Here is a 27,708-nt window from a genome sequence, read left to right as displayed (position 1 = left end):
AGGAAACGCATTGAATGAGAAGCTTTATCCAAACTTTTGGCCTGTACTATATATATATATATATATATATATGTGTGTGTGTGTGTGTGTGTGTGTGTGTGTGTGTATATGTGTGTATGTGTGTGTATATGTGTGTGTGTGTGTGTGTGTGTGTGTGTATATATAAGTATTTGCTAATTCTACACAAAAAACTCACCGGTTACTTTCAATCCTGTTACTCAAATGAGTCTTCGGCTTAGACACACAAAAATGAAATAATATAGCCTTAGATGGGTCAACACACATTTTAAGTAGTTCAATATGTGTGTTATCAGATTTAGAGTAAAAACAAATAGACAGTTAAAACAAGCACACTGCACCCATTTGCTAGAATAGTCTATGTAGAGTATATGTTAATGTTAGTAACACATTATATATTTTTTAGTAAGCTTAGGCCCCTTGAGCTCAACAAGTTTGGGTACCGCTGCTCTAAAACCTGCAGATTTGAAATCAAGATCAATTTGAGTATGTTACTGAGAGTGTTTTAAGATAGGAGCTATAGATTAAACCTGTAATCTCCCAATTACTAAACACCCACTCTACCACCTGAGCTGAGTTGCCCCTTTGTAGCCCTCCTCGATCCACTGAGTAAGTGGACCGTGACACTATTACATTACACTGACCTTGGTAGCCGTCATCGTCGATGTCTCCAATCGAGGAAATGGACTCTCCAAAGTGAGCGTTGTAAGAGTTGTCCCCTGTTAATACGGCCTGCTCCTCCATGACGCCCTGGAAGACAATGTGATCACAACAATAACTGATTAGGTAAAATCAACAAGGGTTTATAATGGAAACATTGATTGCCGTAATACATTACAGCATATCATAGCAATCACATGATTTGTCTTTACAAAAAGCTTGACAAAATATCTGCAGCTTATGGTATGATCGTGCCGACGGATGCCCACTTACGTTGCCCTTGCTGAGGTACACAGACACCCGGCCCTCATCCCGTAGCTGGCTGTGCATGGGTGCCCCCACCAGCAGGTCTGACAGGCCGTCCTGGTTCAAATCAACTGCACACAATGAGGAGCCAAAGTAAGAGCCCATCTGGAACCAAGCCGAGCCAAACAGAGCATTGGGTCAGATCACAGACACTGGTTCATATCATTGACATGTGCACGTATGTTCACCTAAAAAAAGGAAAACATCAACATCAAAAAGCTAACCAGGTAAGGACTCCTTGAAGGGGAACTGCTTTTTTTTGGGATCATTATCATTATGAAAGACATGACAATGGATTTATTTATTTTATGCATTCAAAATATTAAATAAATGTGTTCAAAAGTCAGCTTACAAAAGAGCCTATAGGAGCCACTCTACTCTGCCAACAAAGCCCTTAAAAAACAAACACCTCCATTGAGGCTTTATATACATGATGTAAGTATATATGTAATTTAGTAATGACTACATTTATAACATTTAATATTTACATATTTTGATCATTTTAATCATAAGCGTTGCATTAATTGCAAAAACGCAATTACTGATTACTGCTCACTGTAGACTTAATGAGAGCCAACAAACATAATACATCACTTACTGTGCAATGTCTGCTGTCATTAGGATGCCGACTGAAAAGATGTTCGTATATTCCCATTTAGATGAAAAATGACTCATAATCCTCGCAAAGAAAAGGAGGAACCAAGTGTCTTTTTGTGTCGTTCTCCCCATTCCCGGGTCTAAATTGGCTGTCAAAGTGTACCAACTTGTCGGAATACGTCCCCGTCCTTCTACAATCCAGGTGAGAGGCATGATGTACGATCTTAAATAAAGTTTGACGAGCAAGGAAGTGAGGAAGCAACTCATCAGTCGATAATGTCAACATTGGTACTCAAGCTCGTATCACAGCGCTGCTATAAATAGTTTGTCTGCGTTAGCGCTTATAATAACAATATCACTAATACTTGGTTAATATTCTAGTCACGAAATGTAAATGGAGTATTGTTGGCACTTTTGGATGGTTATTTATTTGGTTTTATGGGCGGACTAGAGGATTTCCCATTGGCTCCGCTGTAAGCAGACTTTTAATTACGTTTATATGGTCAGAATGCATTTAAAAAAATACATCCGTCGTCATGTCATTCATAATGATTGTGAACGATTGGCAAAATTCCCCAAAAAAGTACACTATTTCACCTGAAAATAGTTGTGGTACCTTAAACCTTAAAGGAAAAACCTTATACTGTACTTGCTTCCAGTTCAATTTAATATACCACACAAGTCTGATTTACCAATAAGGACTAAAATGATTCTTACTGAAACTACCATGTTCAAGTGTAGAGTCGCTAAGAACGGTCTTGTTAAGAGCTTTTTTTCTCAGTGTCGTTCAGTGAGCCTTCCCTCAGAGAATATGATACAGTTAGGGCCTCCCCTACTCACTGAAAATCAAATTTTCAGTGTATTTTGTGTGTATTTTCTGCTCACCCCTGACTCCGTTTAGGCTGCCAATGTAGAAGCCAAAAATCATTCATTTTGCCTTGAAAGGAAACCTATGATGATATTTTCTAACTTACAAATGTTGTTATGATATTGGATACTCGTGTTAAATAATGCTAGAGCATCAAAACATAAGGTTTGTGCATTTGGGCGTGAGGTTCCACGCAGTTTTGGATGGCTCTGCTCGCTGGGTTTTTGGACTGTTTTTGTAACAGTGGGGAATCAGTGACATCACTTTAAGGAAACAGAAGAAGCGGTAGAGTATTATTTCATCTAATCTTGGCATGCGTATAATAACACAGACTTGTGACATGCAATGACATAAATTTTGGTAAAAGTGTTTTTTTAATGCAGCTCTACATCGATCGTAGGGTGTGCAGGTTTACCTATTGTTGTGACCGGGTGAATCTATTAAAATATTTATGAAGTAGATTTTTGACCGTCCCTGGAAAGAAATAGTGGTGACGTCCGTTTCCAAGATATATTTTTAAACAGTGTATATTTTCAAAAGCTAAATCATGATACTTTTGAGGGGAATGCTGCCTGGTTTCATTTGCAAATTGGGAAGGCCTCCACAAACATCTTGCAGACATATGTAGAAAATAGGTTATAAAAATGACTGTGGAGCAAAATGTATGCAAAATTTACATTAAAAGCATATACAATACATATTATCTAATCCTCGCCTACCGCCCGAATGCAGTAGAGATAGGCTCCAGCGACCCCGAAAGGGACAATCGGTAGAAAATGGATGGATGGATGGATGATCTAATCCAGTGTTTTTTAAACTTCTTTCGCCAAGTACCACCTCAGAAAGAACTTAGCTCTTCAAGTACCACCATAATGCCATCCATCCATTTTCTACCGCTTGTGATCAACTTTAAAATACAGTAGCGTTGTAGGCTTAGGTATTCATTTCAACAAGGCAGTGTTTTTATTCAACATGTATATATAGTATTTTTGGCCACTGCAACATTACACACAGTTTGAACAGTAATACTGTGTTTGAATATTGGAAAATAAAACACTGTCCTTTAATCAAGCGATTCTTTGGCGTACCAATAAATGAAGCCCGCTTATGACAGTTTAAGAATCCCTGATCTTGCCCAAATGTAAATGTAAATTCAAATCATCATAGGTCCCTTTTAAACAAAGCATAGCAGGTTGGATAAAGGTGTTTTCTTTATTGTTCTCAAGCTGCTGCACCCTGAAGTTTTTTTGGAGGCTGCTACTTGACTCAAAATTGTCTGATAAGATTTCAAAATGTAATATCTTTTATTTTTTAATCATTAGTTATTGAAGACTTTTGTCATATTCTTGTGTATTTCCAGCCAAAAGTTACCCTTTCATACAAATACAAATTCACTTTGAACTCAATATTTGGAGGTAAAAGCACATTCAAGGGAAGAACTTAATTATAGGTTCCTTGTGTGGATATTGTGTTCAAATGTTCAATTGAAAAGCTAAACACTGCACTATTAGATTGTCTCAAAACAAGCATCACATACGGCTACATCTACTGTTACAAAGGAACGGACAGTAGCCTCGGCGTTATAATTGGAAACAGGTCTGTGGGTGGGTGTGTTTAAACCGCATCTAAAGTCATACCATTTTCCCTGAGGCTTGAAAACTCTTCACCAACGACACACCGTCAATCTTGAAGATGTAAACCTGAGCGGAACAAGAAAAGGTTGGTCAGTGCGGCCGCAGTGTGACTATATAACACGAAGATGAGGACCCTTACCTTCCCGCTGCCGTTGTGCTGAGGGGCCCCTGCGGCTATGTCGATTGCATTGGGAGAGGAGAAATGTCCCGCGGTCACAGCATAGCCTGCACACACACACACACACACACACACACACACACACACACACACACACTGTCAGCTGCCTTTTGTTTGTTAGACTTGAATATTCCCCACTCATTCTTCGCAGTGTCTCACCAAGGTAGCTGTATCTGTGGGAGTTGACCTCATCTTTGTTTGGACTGTAGAAGGTGTCAGAGGTCAGGTTGTAAACCTTAATAGTCCCGGTCCAGTAGTAGGACCCCGGAGCTCCCATCACCACCAGCTCCTGCAAGAGACGGACCTCCACATGTTCAGCCAGATATTCCTCACGTCATACTGTAGCTTTCGTCTGAGGTTGAACAAAGAAGCACTGCAGGGTGAAATTTTGGTTAACCAGAGGCCGCAGTCGGTCGTGCGCTATCTGCCGCTAAACCGCCAAGAAGTGTGACGAGGAATGCAGAGGTCGTGTAAAATTAACAGCTGTAGAATGACTCACTTTGTCATGGCTTTTCACTGTGACAGTTTGATGCTATTGTGGCACGGACCAGAGAAAAGGCATTTAAGACGGACCACCTTCAAAGCTTCTCACTTAATCTTTAATCTTTCACCTACAACACCACACCAAAGAGACAGTTATGCCTCGTTATCGTCGTGGAGTCGCACACACATGCATACTTGTAAGTCGTGGCAATCCGTCACAGATGTCAAACATCTGGCCACCATGAGACCATGGATCAAGATTTAACAGTTGGACATCTTTTCTAGAAATTCTTGACATTCTTTTCAGGGGAAAGGGTGGTTGTTTGGTGGTGTGTATACACGTGTGTGTGTGTGTGTGTGTGTGTGTGTGTGTGTGTGTGTGTGTGTGTGTGTGTGTGTGTGTGTGTGTGTGTGTGTGTGTGTGTGTGTGCTTTAAGAGATCAACAATGACACTTTTGTCAGTCAAAAGTGTTTGATGCACTCCTATTTAAAAGTCAGTTTCTATGCATATATGTATACAACTTAGGGGCGTAACGATTCGGTTTTACAACGATTCGATATTTGTGGTTGCCGATACGATTCAGGGACGATCTTAATATTTTTAGAACGATACAATCAAAAACAATGAAATCAATTAATCAATCAAAGTTTATATATATAGATCCATTAATCACAAAGGCAACAAAGAGCTTCACAAACAGGGGTGTAACAATTCGCTTTAACAATGATTCGATCCGATTCGATATTTGTGGTTGCCGATTCGATTCAGGGACGATCGTACGTTTTTTAGAACGATACAATCAGAAATAATTCAAGCAATCAAAGTTTATTTCTATATTCCTTAATCACAAAGGCCACAAAGGGATTCACAAACCACAACAACATCCTAAGACGGTATGGGGACTATATATGCTATATACAGTATATAAATAAATAAATAAATAAAATATATATATATATAGCCTCTGAAGGGAGAACGGACACATAGGCTTAAAAACTAACAATAAAAGTGAAGTTATAACACTGAAACGCCCTCAGGAAGAGGTGCTTTAAGACATGGCTAGCTAGCTAGCGGCGAAAGTCCAGCCGCAGTTTGCAGTGTTTTAGCGACTTCTAAATCACTAATCCTCGCCTCCATGGCGACAAATAAAGTAAGTTTCTTACAAGTATCATCCCTGCAGTACGAGGAATAGCTAAACATGCTTCACTACACACCGTAGCTCATCGGCGTCAAAATGTAAACAAACGCCATTGGTGGATCTACACCTGACATCCACTGTAATGATACCAAGTACCGTCGCGTATTTAGTCAATACTACTATGATTACGTCGATATTTTTTGGCATCACAACATCTTCCTTCGTTTAAAAAAAATTTATATTATGTTTATAAACTCAGGAAATACGCCCCTGTACACATGAGGACTTTGAATATGACCAATGTATGATCCTGTAACTACTTGGTATCAGATTGACATCCAAATTATTGGCATCATCCAAAACTAATGTAAAGCATCCAAACAACAGAAGAATAAGTGATTATTACATTTGAACAGAAGTGTAGATAGAACATGTTAAAAGAGAAAGTAAGCAGATATTAACAATAAATGAACAAGTAGATTATTAATTCAATTTCTACCACTTGTCCTTAATAATTTTGACAAAATAATAGAACGATAAATGACACAATATCTTACTGCATATGTCAGCAGACTAATTAGGAGCCTTTGTTTGCTTACTTACTAATAAAAGACAAGTTGTCTTGTATGTTCAATATTTTATTTAAGGACAAACTTGCAATAATAAACATATGTTTAATGTACCCTAAGATTTTTTGTTAAAATAAAGCCAATAATGCAATTTTTTGTGGTCCCATTTATTTAGAAAAGTATCAAAAAAAATACCAAAAAGTATCAATAAAATATTGGTATCCGGACAACCCTAATATATATAAATATACATATTATATAGCCATTGTCATCTCAAAAATCCCCAAAAAGTGCAGTTCCCCTTTAATAAAGTATAATCGAGGATTATACTTTTGCTCAATCTATCTATCCATTTGTTTCTTTATCCATCTGCCTTTCCATCTATCTATTCATCCATTTGTCAATCAATGTATCATATATCTCTCACAAAACAAGTAGATTATGTAAAACCTCACATTTTATTAACTATTAAAGGACATGTCTTTAAGATGAAGACATGTCTGTGAACCCTACTGCACTAATCTTTACATCCTAAATTGAGTGTGACTGTAATTTGAGACATCAAAAGGAGCTGTTTTATTACTCATGTGTAGAAAAAAAAATGGCATTAAATCTTTAAAATGCATATTTTTACATGTAACAAAAATATGTCATGTGTTTTGTTCACTTTAGCTCCACTAAGGCTGTTAAAGGTTAGAGTTTGCACAAAGAACCATTGTGCTACAGCGGATGATGTCATATGTCAGTAGTGCATCTCCGCTATATGGAGAAAAGGGAAACGTGTGTTTTCTTAATCGCTTTATCTGGTGGAGCCACCCCAGAGGTGAAGTGAGGCCGCCGCAGCCAAAGGAAACATAAGCTCGCCTTATCAAGCAACAATAAATGTTTTACAAGTTAGAATTTCAGTATCTTGAAAATATAAATATTCTCCGGATCCCACAGTCAGTAATGAGGAAGATAGATTAGGAAACAAAGCAGTTATCAAATAAAACCCTTCAGCAATTAGGTGAAACAATTTCACTCAAATTAAAGAGGCTGTTTGCAACTTGCTCAAAGTTATATTTTTTCAAACCTAGATATATATAATGATACAAACAAATGATTATAAAATGAAAACATAGTTTCGTTGTACTTGTGCAATGACAATAAAGTCCTATCCTATCCTATTATATACAACTAATTGTTTTGAATAAAAATTGTTTGTCGTGCACACATACAAAAGCAAGAGAGGCAACTAACAATTTACAGTCATGTGGTTGTTATGATAGTATATATATATATATATATATATATATATATATATGTATAATGCGTGTAACACACTACATTTACTAAATTAAATTGTACTTGTTAAGTTAAAGTACCAATGATTGTCACACACACACTAAGTGTGGTGAAATGTGTCCTCTACATTTGACCCATCCCCTTGTTCACCCCCTGGGAGGTGAGGGGAGCAGTGGGCAGCAGCGGTGGCCGCGCCCGGGAATCATTTTTGGTGATTTAACCCCCAATTCCAACCCTTGATGCTGAGTGTCAAGCAGGGAGGTAATGGGTCCCATTTTTATAGTCTTTGGTATAACTCGGCCGGGGTTTGAACTCACAACCTACCGATCTCAGGGCGGACACTCTAACCACTAGGCCACTGAGTAGGTACTAGGCCACTGAGTAGTTTTAATGCAACATTCTTTTTACTTCTCCTTGAGTATTTTGGTGAAGAAAAAACGAGATGTTTTGTGACGATCTGGCATGTCAGGTGTCACATGGTCTGTTGCTTCCTTCGTTTGAGTTTATTTCCTGGTCAGCGCTCTTATTTTGGTTCCATTTCCTGTCTGTCTACCTGAGCGCCTTTCCCCCTCACCTGTCGCTGATTTGCAGCCTGGCCACACCTGGTCGTGGTTGCCAATCAGCTGGCTTCTGTTTAGGCCTGCCTCGCCCTCCAGTCAGGGCTCGAGGATTGTTGAGTAGTTGAACTATGTTACTGACTATGTTAGCTGCATCCTGTGTTCCAATAATTGTTAAATACTTGTTTTAGCTTCACGTTGTCCGCCTGTCTCCTGCATCTTGGGTTCACAATTACAGCAGCCGGGCAAGTCCGTGACACTTTTACTCCGTTAAATTGAGTTTCATACATTACATTTAATTTATATCATCAATATATCAATTTATATTCCATTAATTACTGCTTGGAATGAAGTGTTGTTTTGGCTTGTCAGGGAGACTTCTTCCAGTGGTCACTGTCACATGACTCTGTTTCACCAATCCAACGCAAGCACGAGTCACGTTGGACCCCATTTTACCAATCAAACGGAGCCTGGCAGTCACATGACCTCACTCAAACTACACACTGTAAAAAGGGATGTTTTCTTACAAACTGGAAAAAATAACATTTATATCAAGTGCTGTCATTTGTGTCAGTAGAAATGTTTTCATTTCAGTCTATAAAAAGTCCACCACTTCATCATTCCAAGTAAGTTTTATAATGTAACTACAGGTAAGACAATTGATACTTACTAAACCGTAACCCATGTGTAATGTCTGTAGCAGTGTTTTCATGCATATTTGTATGTGCTATCATAATGTAATCAAGCCAGCGTCTTTCCGGATTACCGAATATGCTAACACGTTTACGAGTGTCTGTGGTAGTATTATTAACTTACAATGGTATTCTGTTTGTATTGTGTCAGTTTCGTAGATTCACCAAAATATCACTGTAGAGTTAGTGATTTTGTTAAACTGATTGGAGAGCTAGCTTCCACAGCTAGTGGGTCCATGACGATGACTTGTGTTTTATTTGATCAGCTGTTTTACTGCCGTGTTACAGCCACTGTTTGGAAACACTTAAGGTATGTAAATAAACATTTACAAAATGTTTCGTACCTTTATATATCTGCGGCTTATGGTCCAATGCGGCTAATGTGCGTAAAAATATTTATTTATTTAAAAATTTGGTGGGTGCGGCTTAAATACCAGTGTGCTCTATATTTTGGAGTTTACGGTATTTGGATGACTACTCTGTACTTTTAATTGAGTAATACTACCCTAAAATAACAGTACTTTTACTTGAGTAAAATTGCTTGCTACTCTACCCACCACTGATTAGCTGGCAACAAACAAAGCTAATGTGTGTGTGTGTGTGTGTGTGTGTGTGTGTGTGTGTGTGTGTGTGTGTGTGTGTGTGTGTGTGTCTGTGTGTGTGTGTGTGTGTGTGTGTGTGTTAACATGCTCAAAGCTGGGAAAGGGCAGGATATAATGCTTACAACACATTGGAAGTTAAGCATCTGCGTAAAGGTTGCAAACAGCCCCTTGAAATATATAAGATGAAAACATGAAAACACACATAATTTTTCTGCAGTACGAGATTAAGAAGATGAACAAGGACCGTTACTGACCTCCATAAAAACTCCCGCTATCCCAGCTTGGCAGGAGCCGTGCTCTTCCCCGTACTTCTGCTTATAATCTGGACCCAAGAAAAAAACAAACCACAAATTATTTCACTGTGTGCTTGATCCAGCATTTACTGGAGTTGTCGCTCTCCCTTGCATTCCACATGGAGCTACTCAAAGAGTTAGTCTCTTCCAAGACAGTCTGGGGGAGCAGAAGCGGAAAGGAGCGGTGCAACATCCAACAAGACCTCTGACTCTGAGGGGGAGGCTCTCAGGTTACAACAAAACTGAAATTGCAACACAGATCCCGAGTCTGGCAACTTATTGTAAGAAATGGGATGTGACACTGACCAGGGAGCACAATCAACATCATTAGCTGTACTAATTAGGTCAAGGGTCTCAAACTCAATTCACCTGAGGTCCACAGGAGGTAGAGTCTGGGTATGGCTGGGTCCCACAATAAGTATTTACTTCAAAATCAAGTTTTAACTACGTGACTAAATGTGTTGACTCCTTCTACCAGCAGCTATAGTGACCCTATGGTAGGCCCAGTCATTACACATGTAATATTGAATGTAAAAATGGTATATTTTGTCATTGTGGAGTTCACGAGGAGATTGCTATAGACCAGGGGTGCCCATTACGTCGATAGCGGACGGTGTGTCAGTCGATCGCCAGCCAGGTTATAACCTAAAAATTTGCAATCATCAATCTTCACTAAGACGTCACTTTCGTCACTTGAGTCAGTGATCCCCAACCTTTTTGTAACTGCGGACCGGTCAACGCTTGAAAATTTTGTCCCATATTTTTTTAATATTTTTTTATTTTATTTTTTTGTCATAAAAAAATACAATAATGCGTGCTTACAGACTGTATCCTGCAGACTGTATTGATCTATATTGATATATAATGTCGGAACCAGAAATATTAATAACAGAAAGAAACAACCCTTTTGTGCGAATGAGTGTGAATAAGGGGAGGGATGTTTTTGGGGTTGTAAGTGTATCTTGTGTTTTTTATGTTGATTTAATAAAAAAAAAAAAAAAAAAATACATTTTGTATTTTTTTTTGGGGGGACTTGAGTGACATTCACGGCACCTGAGGATCTGGCTGCTGTGAGATTATTAGGAAAAAATGACCGACAGGAAGGCGAGAAACACTTTTTATTTCAACAGACTCTCGCGCCGTACCTGCTGTTAAAAGCCTAAAGACCGACTGCACAGTTCCTGTCTTCACAATAAAAGCGCTGCTTCATCCTGCCTGCTCTAACAAAATAAGAGTCTCAGAAACTATTGGCGGAAAGCTATGGAGTTTGCCGCCAATGTATTTCTTGTAAAGTGTATAAAAAGGAGTATGGAAGCTGGACAAATAAGATGCCAAAAATCAACCACTTTCATGTAGAATAGGACAGAAAGGAGGACTTTTTTTCTCCTCCATTTGAAAATGTGAACGTTATCATCACAACTGTCTGATTCCAATCAATGCAAGTCATCAGAATCAGGTAATACACCAACTTATATTCTTGTCTTCATGAAAGAAATGTGTTATGTTTTAAACATGCTTGTATTACCAATAAACACCTTTAACTTGTTAACAAAAATGTCTCTTTCATAAATAAATACAAATAAACTATATATATGAAAGAGGTAGATCCTCTCGACTTGGTCAATTGAAAAGTAGCTCGCCTGCAGAAAAAGTGTGGGCACCCCTGCTATAGACACTTCAGCTTGCTTACAGGAAGTTTATTTTTGTGTTGCCCAATCCCAGCAGGCACAAGACATTAAAACAACGTTGAGAACTTGTTGAATTAGGTCCTGAAATTAGGTAAATCAAACATAACGTTGACACAACATGCTTTTTGACAACGTTTAATCAATGCTGGGTTCTGACGTTGATTTGACAATTGAATTTTGGTCATTTCCCAACCAAAGTTCTGCAACACAAATACAACGTTAAAACAACATACCTTTTGACGACGTTTATTCAATGTCAGGTTGTGATGTTGATCTGTCCATTGAAATTTGGTCATTTCTCAAACAAAAAAAGTGAATCCAACGTTGGACATCAACGTTGTCTCAATTTATAAATACATCTATTTGGCAACGTTGTTTCAAAGTCATTTTTAAAGGACATGTATGTATAATCATCAACATTGTATCAATGTCTTGTGCCTGCTGGGATATGTTTGCTGTGCTGTCATTGTTGTGTTTGCACCATTATTGTAGCTATTCTCTGGTGCAGGGGTGTCAAACGTACGGCCCGTGGTCTGGATCAGGCCCGTGAACAGGCTTTATCCGGCCCGCGGGATGAGTTTGCCAAGTATAAAAATTAACCTGAAATTTTTGAATGAAAGAAACAGCTGTTCTAAATGTGTCCACTGGATGTCGCAATAGCAATTCTTTGCATCTTTGTAGATGATGCTACATATGTACAAAATAAACCATATGATATTAGTACATCAGTCAAGGAAAATGATCAAACTACATAAATAACATCCTGTAATTTGATTTTGATATTTTTTTTTATCTTGAATGAAAATTAACACCAATGAGTTGACTGATAATTTATTCAGAAAATATAAATAACGACAAATAAATTAAACGCAACGTGTAAGTGTAAAAAAAAACCCAACAAAATTATGATTTGTACAATTTTAGAATGTGCTTGTCCTATTTTTAAACAAAGAAAACAATCTGAAGTTGTCTTTATTTTTAAGTTATCGTGCCGTGATTTTACCAGTCCGGCCCACTTGGGAGTAGATTTTTCTCCATGTGGCCCCCCATCTAAAATATGTTTGACACCCCTGCTCTAGTGGGATTCAAGATTACTATCATATGGACCGCAATTATGCTAAACTATGCAGGTTAGTAGAGGGCCACAAAATATGGGCCTGAGTGCCCCAGAAGGCCGGAGTTTGAGACCGTTGAATTTGATAACCAATGACTCAAGTAAATTCCTCACATTTCATTTGATTATACTATTGAGGGACGTGAAACTTATTCTCATCATGGGCCACATTGCATTTACGGCTGCTCCCAAGGGGCCACTTGTAACTGCGGAACATAGAAATGTATTATTGCTGCACAATATTATTACATAACTGCCCCTTTTTTTGATTATTATCATATGACATGCCAACAAACTGATGGAAAAATTGCTTTGCAATCAGAATTCAAGGTGATAAGATATTAAAGTTCAGCCATTGTAGTAATAAAAGGGTTTCAATGACAAAAAAAAAAAGCTTTTTGCATCAAATGATATTGAGCAAACATGCTAAAATGCCTTATTGTCGCACTTTTACTCTGTAAAACGGTGTTGCGGACCAGATGTGGGCCCTGTGGGCCTTGAGTTTGACACCCGTGTCCCATATCTTCTACATACGCACTATAATATAGAAATAAAAACTGGATATACTTTAGAGTAGTCATTGTACAGCTTGTATAGCAGTATATGTATATACTGCCCTCTGAAAATGAGTCAACACAGCCATTATTGTCTAAATCACACAAACTCAAGGTCACATCCGGCCCGCCACATCATTTAACGTGGCCCACCAACCCAACCTGGAGATAATGTGCATCGAAAAAGTGTGCCATCTTTTTTATTATATGTATTTGTTCTTTCAATTTTGACAGAAAAATCCCGTGCACTGCTTTGGATTTTTCTTTGCTAACGGCTAAATTATGGAATGGATTAAGCAAAGAAATCAAACAATGCACTAAAATGATTTGCTTTAAGAAACTGTTCAGACTCAAAGTGTTTGGTACAAAGAAAAGGAATCCTGATAAACATCTTGAACCTTGTTAAAACGAGGAGAACATCGTATCCATCTTATAAAGACTAAATAAAAACATCAATGACAATTCTGTTTTGTTTTTTATCAGCCGTTTTACTGCCGTGTTACAGGCACAGTTTGGGCTCAATTAAGGTATGTAAATAAACATCTACAAAATATTTCTTTGTAAAGATCTCATTTCACAACATATAGTGATATACAGGTAAAAGCCAAAATTAGAATATTTTGAAAAACTTGATTTATTTCAGTAATTGCATTCAAAAGGTGTAACTTGTACATTATATTTATTCATTGCACACAGACTGATGCATTCAAATGTTTATTTCATTTAATTTTGATGATTTGAAGTGGCAACAAATGAAAATCCAAAATTCCGTGTGTCACAAAATTAGAATATTACTTAAGGCTAATACAAAAAAGGGATTTTTAGAAATGTTGGCCAACTGAAAAGTATGAAAATGAAAAATATGAGCATGTACAATACTCAATACTTGGTTGGAGCTCCTTTTGCCTCAATTACTGCGTTAATGCGGCGTGGCATGGAGTCGATGAGTTTCTGGCACTGCTCAGGTGTTATGAGAGCCCAGGTTGCTCTGATAGTGGCCTTCAACTCTTCTGCGTTTTTGGGTCTGGCATTCTGCATCTTCCTTTTCACAATACCCCACAGATTTTCTATGGGGCTAAGGTCAGGGGAGTTGGCGGGCCAATTTAGAACAGAAATACCATGGTCCGTAAACCAGGCACGGGTAGATTTTGCGCTGTGTGCAGGCGCCAAGTCCTGTTGGAACTTGAAATCTCCATCTCCATAGAGCAGGTCAGCAGCAGGAAGCATGAAGTGCTCTAAAACTTGCTGGTAGACGGCTGCGTTGACCCTGGATCTCAGGAAACAGAGTGGACCGACACCAGCAGATGACATGGCACCCCAAACCATCACCCAACCATGCAAATTTTGCATTTCCTTTGGAAATCGAGGTCCCAGAGTCTGGAGGAAGACAGGAGAGGCACAGGATCCACGTTGCCTGAAGTCTAGTGTAAAGTTTCCACCATCAGTGATGGTTTGGGGTGCCATGTCATCTGCTGGTGTCGGTCCACTCTGTTTCCTGAGATCCAGGGTCAACGCAGCCGTCTACCAGCAAGTTTTAGAGCACTTCATGCTTCCTGCTGCTGACCTGCTCTATGGAGATGGAGATTTCAAGTTCCAACAGGACTTGGCGCCTGCACACAGCGCAAAATCTACCCGTGCCTGGTTTACGGACCATGGTATTTCTGTTCTAAATTGGCCCGCTAACTCCCCTGACCTTAGCCCCATAGAAAATCTGTGGGGTATTGTGAAAAGGAAGATGCAGAATGCCAGACCCAAAAACGCAGAAGAGTTGAAGGCCACTATCAGAGCAACCTGGGTTCTCATAACACCTGAGCAGTGCCAGAAACTCATCGACTCCATGCCACGCCGCATTAACGCAGTAATTGAGGCAAAAGGAGCTCCAACCAAGTATTGAGTATTGTACATGCTCATATTTTTCATTTTCATACTTTTCAGTTGGCCAACATTTCTAAAAATCCCTTTTTTGTATTAGCCTTAAGTAATATTCTAATTTTGTGACACACGGAATTTTGGATTTTCATTTGTTGCCACTTCAAATCATCAAAATTAAATGAAATAAACATTTGAATGCATCAGTCTGTGTGCAATGAATAAATATAATGTACAAGTTACACCTTTTGAATGCAATTACTGAAATAAATCAAGTTTTTCAAAATATTCTAATTTACTGGCTTTTACCTGTATATCTGCGGCTAATATATGAAGAGGTCTTTTTTTCTTCTAAATATTAGTGGGTGCAGTTTTTATACCGGTACGGCTTATAGACCGGAAAATATGATAGGATATCATTGTACATTTATATTAATTTATATTTGCTGTTACAAGCCGCCCTCTGGCAGCGGCCATAACTGCGATGTGGCCCTCAATTAAAAGGAGTTTGACACCCCTGGTCTAAACAGTTGGAAACATAAGTTAGTAGCAAGATAATTGTGTCTTGCCCACAGCCAAGCATGGTGGCGGTAGTGTCATGAAGTGTGGCTGCATGAGTGCACTGGGGGGCTGCGGTTCATTGAAAAAAACAAACTGCAGCATGTATTGTGGGATACGTTTGACGGAAATGGGGCGCATGGCACTTGTATAACACGATAAAGAGCCCAAACACACCTTCAAGAAGACAAGGTGATAATTGGGCACCCCCAAGTGGAGGGTGGAGGAGCGCAATTCCAGCAGCTGTGTCATGATGATGTCATCATAGTAGAGAGAAGAGGATTCTAGTGACAACCTTTGCAGGTGTGGTGAATTCCCAAGAGGTTTAAGGCCCTACTGTGTATAACAGAGTAGGGGTGGCAAACTCTTTTTCATTAAAGGCCACATCGTAGTTATGGCTGCTCTGCAGGGGCCGCCTATTACAGTGAATATGTATGCGTTTAAATGTACAATCTCTTCATGATATTATAACACACATCCTTATGCATGTGATTATTCATATTTTTTATGTACAAATTGATGGATAAGATTAGGGATGTAAATGCGTTAAAATGTAATAATGGAAATTATCGGTATCGTTTTTTTAATTATCGGTATCGTTTTGTTTTATTAAATCAACATAAAATACACAAGATACACTTACAATTAGCGCACCAACCCAAAAAACCTCCCTCCCCCATTTACACTCATTCACACTAATTCACACAAAAGGGTTGTTTCTTTCTGTTATTAATATTCTGGTTCCTACATTATATATCAATATATATCAATACAGTCTGCAGGGACACAGTCCGTAAGCACACATGATTGTGCGTGCTGCTGGTCCACTAATAGTACTAACCTTTAACAGTTAATTTTACTAATTTTCATTAATTACTAGTTTCTATGTAACTGTTTTTATATTGTTTTACTTTCTTTTTTATTCAAGAAAATGTTTTTAATTTATTTATCTTATTTTATTAATTTTTTTAAAAAGTACCTTATCTTCACCACACCTGGTTGTCCAAATTAGGCATAATAATGTGTTATTTCCACGACTGCATACATCTGCTGATATCGGTATCGGTTGATATCAGTATCGATAATTAAAGAGTTGGACAATATCGGAATATCGGATATCGGCAAAAAGCCATTATCGGACATCTCTAGATAAGATATTTGCTTTTGAAATCATAAGTCAGGGGGACAAGCATTTTATTGTAACAAAAAATATTTGGAATGTAATTAAGATAGGGGTGTCCAACATTTTTCACCTAGGGCCGCATATTTTAAAGTCAAAGTATTCACGGGCCATTTTAGATATATCTTTGTACTGTAAAAATAAATGTTACATTATTTTTACATTTAATGACCAACTTAGTGTCAGCTTTTACAATTATTAATTATTACAGAGGTAAAAAAAACCAACAGAAAAATTGTACAAAAAAAAGAGCAAAAAGACGTAACGTAATGAGACAAAGCTGACGTTTTGATACTAGTAACAAATAGTAAAACACAAAGCTGACCCCAGCTTTTGTCTTTAAAATATATATGTCAGTTTTTATCTTTTTTTTATATAATATAAAACAAAGGGACAAGCGGTAGACAATGGATGGATGGATAAAACAATTTCAAAATGGCCTCGACATATTTTTCAGTATGCGACACTTGGTGGAAAAAGTTAGGACACCCCCGTTCGACAGTGTACAAACAAAAAAGTCATGCTGTAAAATTGTCTCTGCTAACATTATTTTGGCAACATTGTGACAAGCAGACCAGCCAACAAGACTCGCCTTCGTATGAAATTGTCAGCTTTTTCAAATGTTTGCATTTTTTTTTTTTTTTTTTTTTTTTTTTTTAACATTCTTACTAGTATTTTTTAATCCCAAAATTTGCTGCAAGCCACACTTTGGACACGCGTTTGTAACCACCATATTTCTTTGCATGGTCAGATAATTCTGACATTTAAAAGACATGAAATTGTATGCAATTTCTCCTTCAAATTTGAAAGAACGAATATGTTTAGTAAGAAACACAATGGTTTTTTTTATTAACGTACATTCCCTTTCGCAGGCCACATAAAACGATGTGGTAAGCCAGATCTGGCCCCCGGGCCTTGAGTTTGACACACTCGTGATAGAGGATGCATGATATATCGTGATGGTGTGGGGCTGGTATCTCCATCACTGCACACGTGAGGCTTGTCCTCATTGAAGCAAGGCAGAGAAATATCAGGTTGAGATTCAGCAACCCCATCTCTCCTCAATGGACCAACGCTCGCCCCACAGAGTGGTGTGAAAAGAAGTGATTTTGGAAATAGGATTAACAGAGCCCTGGCCTCAACCCAACTGAACTTGTGAGTGACCAACACAAAAAAATGAGGACACTTGGTTGGGGAGTGGAATGCCGTCCCACAGCAGTGTGTGACCAGCACCAGGAGGTGGTATGTGACATTGACCCTGACTTCAATCAACAAAGAACACCAAACAAGAGTCAATAGCAACAGCACAATAAGCTGTTTGGCACATTTGACATGGGTGTAACACACATACTCAGTGGTGCTGCTCATCACAAATACACACACGCATGCTCCTTGCAAACGTGGCTCCATTTAAAAGGCAAATAAAGCCAGTGGTATCAAAAGTAAAAGCAAGAAGCTCAGATGGGCCTTCAAATCATGTGTTTATCTTTTTAGAATAGTGGGCGAATCTCCGAGCTGGCCAAACCGACACTTTTTAGGCGTACTTATTTTGGACATAAGAAGGGGAGATCACACTTCAAGCTACTTGTTTTCAGAGGCCCAGAAAAAGACGTGTGGTTACAGGATGGCTCCATACACACGACTCACATGACAACAATCTACTATTTACACAATATAATATTTAGCTCCCATTGCTTACGCCTGGAGTGTCAAACGTACGGCCCATGGGCCGTATCAGTCCCGCGAATAGGTCTAATCTGGCCCGCATGACGAGTTTGATAAGTATAAAAGTGAACTGCAATTTTAATGAAATAAACTGCTGTTCTAAATGTGTCCACTGGATGTCACAATAGCAATTCAAGTGTAACCCACATTACACATGATACCGTTTTAAGATAACGTGCCCTCTGGATTGGCTTCCACTACTCCATTTAGCGCAGGTGCAAAGAATCAGCTGCTTCTGTTTTGGCTGGCAGCAGATGGCGGCAGACTACTGCAGTATCGACGCACAATACCTTCTTTCATTGTAAATTATCCACTGAATGGATGAAATAACAAAACAGTAAGATGCAAAGACTTAAGTCAAAATGACCATCATCCTTGAAGCACTTAGAGTTCTGTGCAGCGCTCGCAATTGGTTGATGGCGCAATGTGCACCCTGAACTCCATTGTAAAAATGTGTGTTTCTACATTTGTTGATTGTTCTATTTTTTTTTCATGCTTAAATCTATGATGTTCCCATTGATTAAGTTTGTAGTTATGTTACCTTGATTTCGGCTATGGTGTCATGTTGATAATTGTTTTGTTTATATTATAATTCAAATATTTGGATGATGATAAATTAATCTGTTGTGGCAGTTGCGGATGTCATCAATGTGGTGGTTTGAGAAAACACTTGGTTGCTTTTCCAAACATGTCATAAATGCTGAACTGCCAACATGAGAATGCTAAACAAGAAGTGCTTAAAGTTTAATGGTTTTCTAAACACACTGAAACAAAGTTTTTTTTGAAAATGCACCAATTTTTTCCTCAGAATTTTCAAATGTTTTGTCTAGTGGATTATTTGTAATATGTAGATTTTCAGAATGTGCCTGTTCTATTTTTTGTAAACAGGGTAAAACACAGAAAACAATCTGAAGTTCTCTTTACTTTAAAGTTATTATGCCATGATTTTACCAGTCTGGCCCATGTGGGAATAGATATTCCTCCATGCGACCCCTGAGCTAAAATTAGTTTGACTCCCCTGGCTTATGCTTTTAATGTGTAGCATTATGACGCAATGTTAGGTTCTCTCTGCTAAGGGATGACAACATAGTGTAGCAAATAATAAGAGTGGGAGGTACCGCGACCATATAAGGGCTCAAAGGTTCCACTGTACCTTCATAACAAGGAATGAGGGGCCGCGTCCTGCCCTGGAGATTGGGCTGAATGATGGAGCAGTACCCATGCGGCAGGATATGCTCCGAGTCGTAGTAGACGTTTTTCCAGCGATGGGCACACGCCTGCAGGAAATAAAAGAACAACTTTCTGTCAGTCCGTGCACAGCATCCAGATTGACCTCAGCTGCACTGTATTTGTTCAAGACTGCTCTCTCGCTGGGCTGGAGTCAGAGCGTCTCAGTGGATGTGGAACCATCTTCAATGAGCTGCCGGCTACACTCCGCAGGGCGCATGTCTCAAATGCAGCCCCGACGGCGCTGTGAGCAGATTTGGGTCCATTTTAAAAAACACATACTAAAGCAACTGTGTGTAACAATATGACCTTGAATGAAAACGTTTAAATCCTTTGGTTTATACGCTGGAGTGTAACAAGGACATCAAATAGTAACCCCAGAAAACTAGTTTCAGTAAGTCATAGTAGCAGTACATTGGTGGACCAGTCAGGACACCTTTCACAATGGGTTAGCGCAAGCATTTGTGCTAACTTTGCTGTTCAGAGTTGTGTGCAGTTCATTTCTTCAGTCAGATATCACCAGAGGCCCACTGTAATATGAAATATCAAAAATACTAGAAACCCAACAATTACTGTTAATACAATAGATATGTTAAAAGGTTGCTTCCTTGGCAAGCCTCCTTATTGAAATACTGTAATTCACGGGTGTCCAAACTAGGGCGTCTTCAATTTGGCCCGCGAGAGGGCACGAGTTTAATACACAAATTGACTAGGAACGATGTATCTGTATCATATATATGGACATATCCAGTGGTCTGAATGCTGCAATCCTGTCAACATCCTGTGCCAAACGAAAGTACCTCTGCCATTAACAGTACTTTAAAGACAATAAAGCAGAGCATTAACTTGTATGACCCAATCCAAACAACCTCCCCTAGTCACGGTGCAGAAAAAAAAATCAACCAGTACAAAAATTCTACAAACATGGTCACACATAACACAACCTGCTCATTAAAAAACGTCCAAACAACATAAAAAAATCAAAATGACACCCATTTAAATCTATTGCAAGGGATGATGGGAAAAATCAAACCGCTCTCTCCACGCTTATCCATGTTTGGCGCATTTTAGCTGCTTGATATTTCTGATTGATTAACAAACTTTAAGGAGGTTGCCACAGAAGTAAACAAGGTAGGAGTTGAACTTTCACAAACTCTTAATAACCATTACAATAATATGGACTCATATATATATATATATATATATATATATATATATGTATATACCGCAACCCCAAAAGGGACAAGCGGTAGAAAAGGGATGGATGGATATGTACATATATATACTGTATGTATATTCATGTATACATATGTATGTATATTTATGTATACATATATACATGTATATATGCATATATATATATGTATATATATATATACACATGATATATATATATATATATATACATATATACACACATATTTATATATATATATATATATATATATATATATACAGTACATACATACATACATACATACATACATACATACATACATACATACATACATACATACATATATATATATATATATATTTCGGCCCCCAGCAACATTTTTTAAATTATATATATATATATATATATATATATATATATATATATATATATATATATATACGGTATATATATATATATATATATGTATATATATATATATATATATATATATATATATATATATATATATATATATATATATATATATTTCGGCCCCCAGCAACATTTTTTAAGACCAATGCGGCCCCCGCCCTCAGAAAGTTTGGACCCCTTGCTGTAATTGTACCAGTTGGACAGAAGGAATGGTTTACTTTTTGTTGAATAAAAGCAAGCTGTTCAATGTGAAAATATCGAACTAGCGTCATACAAAGTCTTTATGGTTTACCACAGACAATTTGTAACGATGCTTTTAAAAATAAACACCAGTTTGCTGCCTGGATGCAATAATAATCAATATTCTATTCATCTATCCATTTTCTACCGCTTGTCCCTTTTTGGGGTCGCTGGAGCCTATCTCAGCTGCATTCGGGCGGTAGGCGGGGTACACCCTGGACAAGTCGCCACCTCATCACAGGGCCAACAGTAAAATTGTAATCAAATACAATGCAAACTAAAATAGTAATGAAATTAAATCTAAAATAATGGTACTATAATTTAGAAACTACTAAAAAGAAATTGAATTAAATAAGAAATAATAAGACTATATTTTGGCAACTACTAAAGTCAAATCAAATTAAAAATAATGGCACCATCATTTTGCAACTACTAAAATATAATATAATAAAATAATAATAGTGGCATAATTTTTTGAAATCACAGTTTTACAAATACAACAAAATGGTTGTTGCATTGTTCAATATTTTACAGTATTTTGACACATTACATTACTACGTTAAATTGCCAATTCATTAGGTACAGAATCTCACGAGAACAATACAAAAAATGTATAAAAAACAATGCCTTTATAATGCATATATACAGTATATATATATATATATATATATATATATATATATATATATATATATATAATTTTTATTTTTTTATTATTTTTTTATATATATAATTGCAAATTACCACCACAATAAGAAACATGTTGTTCCACTCTGACATTATTATCCTGGCATAATTTTGCTTGTATTGGATCTCATTAGATTTTGGATAAGATACAACTTTAGTAGATTTGGCGCGCAATGAAGGGAGCAACAGCTTTTTCTGGAGCCTTTAGTTCAACCCCAAACTCATCAGACTGAAACAGGCGGTCAAATTGAGTGTAAACCCTCGATGCCAGTATGTGTGTGTGTGTGTGTGTGTGTGTGTGTGTGTGTGTGTGTGTGTGTGTGTGTGTGTGTGTGTGTGTGTGTGCGTGTGTGTGTGTGTGAGCGTGTGTGTGTGCACGCACACACAGACCATGAGCTAGTGTTAGAAAAGACCTACTTAGCGAACACTCAACATACAATAGCTAGTAATAAAATGACCTGAAGCTTCGAAAAAAAGACAATAATATCGGTAGTGCTATTGTGATGCTCTTGCTGAGTGAGAGCAGAACCTCAGAAAAAAAACATCTGCTAAGCAGCCGCTTCTCTTCCCCCCTGTGGCGCTGTAACGTGAGCTTGTTTCGATGATGACAAAAAAATAACAGTATTAAAAAAAAAAAAGCAGACCAGCAACACGTGGGCTATGAAAAGTCAGCACCTTTTTTATTCTACACTTTTGAAGATTGCACAACATGTTGCAGCCAAAGGTTATGTAAGTTCTCATTTACATTCCTGACAGCCAGGATGAGTAGGAAAGTAGGGCGGATAGATTCACACAAGTGTGTATAAAACACATCATACAGGGTCAACAGGTCCCTAAATGAACTTTGGCATCTTCAAAAATAGATTCCTGTCATGTTTCCTCACGGAAGAGGAAGGCAGTCGGAAGCTAAAGAGTGTTTACTGTAAATCTTAGTGACTCAAGAGGATTTTGAGACTTGCTTTGGTTCTCTTATAGTGTAAGAGGTGCTTAGTGGGTCATAAAGGGACACTAAATATACCTGCTTACTGTACCTATATTGTATATAACAATATATGCATTAAGTTGTGTCATTTTTTTCTATTTGCACACTGTTAGAAAAGTGTTTCATATCATGTAAATTGTCAGTCAAGTTAAAACTATTGTTTTTTTGTTTTTACTGCAATGGTTCACTTCTTTGTATGTTAAATAAGAATGACACAGTGTATCACACCTTTGTTTATCGTTTAGGTCACTGGTGTCCAAACTTTTTCCATCAAGGGCCGCATTGTGAAAAGTCAAAGTATACAGGGACATTTTGATATATATTTTGGTTTTTATTTTTATTTTTATTTTTATTTTGTATTAATGAAAAAATAAAAAGCTACAAGCAGATATTTAAAGACAAAACATTGTGTCAGTTTTGTTTTTGTAGGTGCCAAAGCGTAGTATCATTAGTTATTAGTAATGCTGAAACGACGCGTCGACGTAGTCGACGTCATCGGTTACGTAAATACGTCGATGCTGTTTTTATGCGTCGAAGCGTCGCATTTTTACGTCACACTGCCGTCATGGCGGAGCGCAAAGCAGATGATGCGAGCGGTGCGAGCGAGGGAAAAAAAGCACGCCAAAAGTCGTCAAAAGTGTGGGAGTATTTCAATAAACGCAAACGGCCTAATAATGTTGTAGCGGCGAACAGCTGTCTCGTCAGCTGACGCGCGAGCTCGCAACCGTGGCTGTTTAGCAACCAGCCAAACCCCACTTAATAAAATTATATTTTATCTTAGAGCACATCCGCCTCCCTATTCACCTAGGCAACCCCAGGAAATGTATATAATTCGGCATTATTTCGGCCAGTCGGCTTATAAAATCAGAGCCGATCAGTTTACGTTCACGCGCAGGTATAACGCGGCGCGCTCCTGTCTCATCTGCTGGTGCGCGAGCCCAGTAATTAGACAGCTTTGTCAAATCAAGGAGTACAAAAGACGCCAGCGCAGAGTGGAAAAAGGTTTAGGTCATTACAGATAACCAAGAGTTGTGCCAAAAGTATGTAAGATTTAATATTTGTCTTTGTGGGTGTGGCGCACCTGTTGCGCTGGTGAGATTGGGGGGGTGGGGGGGTTTGTGTGCATGTAGCGTGCTTAGTCTGGAGGCTAAATACACACAGTGTGTTATGTAACTGTTGTTTAGTGTTGATATTCTTTGCTTAGTTTGATAAATGTTGGAGCAGTTTGCTTCATCAGGAGGGTGAAGTCGCTCAACTTAAAGTGTTGGATTTAAGTGTGTTAGATCATTGGCTGCTGGTGAGGTTTCACTGCTAAATTAATAATATATTTATATTGAATATGGATTTTAAATATGTATCTAAATGGGTGGTTAATTGGTTAGGTATTTATGTATTTGCATATTGGGTTTTCTGTTGCATTTATCTATTGTGTTTCTGGGTTTAATTGTATTTTATATGTATCTTGGTGCATTTATGTTGAGACAATTTATTTAAAATCTGTTTTAACTTAAAGGGAAAAGATGTGTCCATTTTCTTGCACTTGTTTAATGGTTAAGAGTTTGATAGCCTAATTAATAATTGTAAATTATGGGATTGATAATTGATTGATTTTTTACAGCATGTTAATCTTGTGGTGTTTTGTCCTTAAAGGTTTTTCACCTGCTAAAGGCTACTAAAGGCTACTAAAGACAGCCAATGACAGCTAAAGAAACTAAAGTCTAACACTGCTAAAGACTGCTAAAAAGACTAAAGAAGAAAAAAGAAGCTGTTTCTTCGTTGGAAAAACTGTTGCAAACTAAAGGAAAATAAAAGGAAAACGTAACTACGGTCTGGTCTTTTGAGTGAAATCCAGAAGCCACATTCAGCATTGATACATCCCTTCAAGTGTGGGATAAGCACAGCGAAAAAAGCAAAACACTTGACAGTTGTTGTATGCACACTGTGTCGAGCGGAAATGGCCTATCATAGCAGCACAACGGCTATGAAGGAACATTTGAAAAGAAAACACCCGACAGTGTTCTTGCCATCACCATCAACTAGTCAATCGTCCGCGTGAGTATACGTTGTCATCATTACACAAAAACATGAATGTGTCATTTGTATCTGCGTTGTAAATTCATAAACTAAAGCACCGTTTCGCTCTGAGAGGCGCGTTTGGCGTGCCTGTTCAGTGTTTACAAAGACGCGCTCCTCTTTAACGCTAACGTTAATTAGTTGTGCAAATACCTTTTACAACATTAACAGTTACATATACTATGTACAAACGAACAATTAACTTTCACTTTAATCATACTATCATTGTTGTGTTATTAAGCAAAATAAGCAATACTTTTACTTTTGTTGAAATGTTTACACTGTTACAGAATATTTCGTTTTGCACTTTTTTGTATTGGATGTTTATCTTTATTTTTGCACATTTTAAAGCAAAATAAGCAATACTTTTACTTTAGAAATGCTTATACTATTGCAGAATATTAAGATTTGCACTGGATGTTTACTTTTATATTTGCACATTAAAAAGCAAATAAGCTACTTTTAATTGTGTTAAATGTTAAAAGATTTAAATGTTTACATTTTAGTGAATTATATTTATATAGCGCTTTTCTCTAGTGACTCAAAGCGCTTTACATAGTGAAACCCAATATCTAAGTTACATTTAAACCAGTGTGGGTGGCACTGGGAGCAGGTGGGTAAAGTGTCTTGCCCAAGGACACAACGGCAGTGACTAGGATGGCGGAAGCGGGGATCGAACCTGCAACCCTCAAGTTGCTGACACGGCCACTCTACCAACCGAGCTATACCGCCCATTGTTACAGAATATTTTGTCATGTTGTTGTCAATGTTGACTGAGTGGCCATACTTTTTTTTTTTGTAAATAAAAGTCATGCCTTTTGAAAAAACTGGCCTACATTTATTTTTTCATCTTCATTTTAAATAAAAAAATAATCGGTAATAGGAAAAATAATCTATAGATTAATCGAGAAAATAATCTATAGATTAACCGATTAATCGAAAAAATAATCTATAGATTAATCGATAGAAAAATAATCGTTAGCTGCAGCCTTAGTTATTAGTATAAAAATTTCAGCTTTTTCTCATTTTTTCTTGGATTTTTACTACTGCTGTCCAAAGATTAATATTTTAAATCAGATTAATCAAACTTTTGAATTGTGACTAATCATGATTAATCACAGTAAATTACTTTCTTGCATAATTCAAATTACTTTAAAAAAATACCCCAATATGTTGACACAAATTCAATTTAATTGTCAGCATACACAAACATTTTTTTTTCATGTTTACACCAGTTAGTGAGTCATCTTTGCACTTGCGTATGCATTGACCTGATCATTGCCCTATAACAACTCACACAACCTTTCAGGTAACTATCCGCGGTTAAAGTAAAGTAGCATGTGAGATCCAAATAAATTGTGTGATTAATCTGCGTTGAGACATTGTTACTGTGCTATTTTTTGTGATTAATCACATGAGTTAACTTGTTTAATTTGATAGCCCTATTTTTTTACTGTTGTTTTTTTTTTTGATTGTATTTCTACAATGTGCTGTGGGCCAAAAAAACTCAATCAAAGGGCCGCAAATGGCACTAACTCGCACTTTGGACACACTTCCCAGCAGGCACAAGACGTTGATACAACGTTGATTATACATACATGTCCTGTAAAACTGACTTTGAAACAGCACTGCAAAATAGTTGCATTTTGTAAATTGAACGTTAGTGTCTAACGTTGGATCCACTTTGTTGGTTGGGAAATTACCAAATTTCAATGGTCAAATCAATGTCACAACCTGACATTGAACAAAAGTTGCCAAAAAGGATGTTGTTTCAATGTTGTATTTGTGTTGGAAAATTACCAAAATTCAAAGGTCAAATCAATGTCAGAACCCAACATTGATTAAACGTTGCCAAAAAGCATGTTGTTCCAACGTTAAGTTTGAGTCTTGTGCCTGCTGGGTTAGGTTGGGACTGTGTTACACTTGTATGACCATTGAGAATGTAACAATGGCACCAATAATGCAGGTTGTATGGTATACAGTAAAACCTCGATTTAAAAACCCCTCTATTTGCGAAATTTTTGATTTACGAACTTTTGAAATGGCCCATGTAGGACTCTGTGTGCGAACTATGTGTCCGTGACAAAAACCCAGGGTGTGTCATTGTAGCGGAGGCGAAGCCTTCCACTCACTTTTTGCACAAGACACAGCCACGTTTCAGCACATCATTCATAATGTTTGCCTTTTTTTTTTTCCCCTTTTGACTAGTTTTGTCCATTTTGCTAACTCAAAATGAGTCCCCCCCAAAAAAAACAGGGAATCCTTGTGGATTAAAAAAAAAGAAAAGAAAAAAGACTATTTGCGAGAAGTACTGTACATTAATAGCGCTTGCAAGTATAA

General features: G+C 37.6%; 1 protein-coding gene across 3 annotated transcripts in view; it reads right to left on the bottom strand.

Moving 5' to 3' along the window:
* Window positions 1-27,708, bottom strand: part of itga9 (integrin, alpha 9) — a 127,769-nt gene that overhangs the window by 92,594 nt on the left and 7,467 nt on the right. The window contains exons 4-10 of one of the 3 annotated variants that reach the window (XM_061959430.1): window positions 19,722-19,845; window positions 9,842-9,909; window positions 4,421-4,550; window positions 4,223-4,308; window positions 4,087-4,149; window positions 952-1,089; window positions 663-768 (exon numbers count right to left, since the gene is read on the bottom strand). In XM_061959430.1, coding sequence (XP_061815414.1) covers window positions 663-768; window positions 952-1,089; window positions 4,087-4,149; window positions 4,223-4,308; window positions 4,421-4,550; window positions 9,842-9,909; window positions 19,722-19,845 — 715 coding nt within the window. The other 2 variants (XM_061959449.2, XM_061959440.1) reach the window with 2 other exon arrangements.

Source organism: Nerophis lumbriciformis, linkage group LG02 (genome assembly GCF_033978685.3).
Source record: "Nerophis lumbriciformis linkage group LG02, RoL_Nlum_v2.1, whole genome shotgun sequence".
In the NCBI taxonomy this organism is placed as follows: Eukaryota; Metazoa; Chordata; class Actinopteri; order Syngnathiformes; family Syngnathidae; genus Nerophis; species Nerophis lumbriciformis.
The sequence above is the reverse complement of the archived record's forward strand: the minus strand, read 5'-3'. Positions and strand labels throughout refer to the sequence as shown.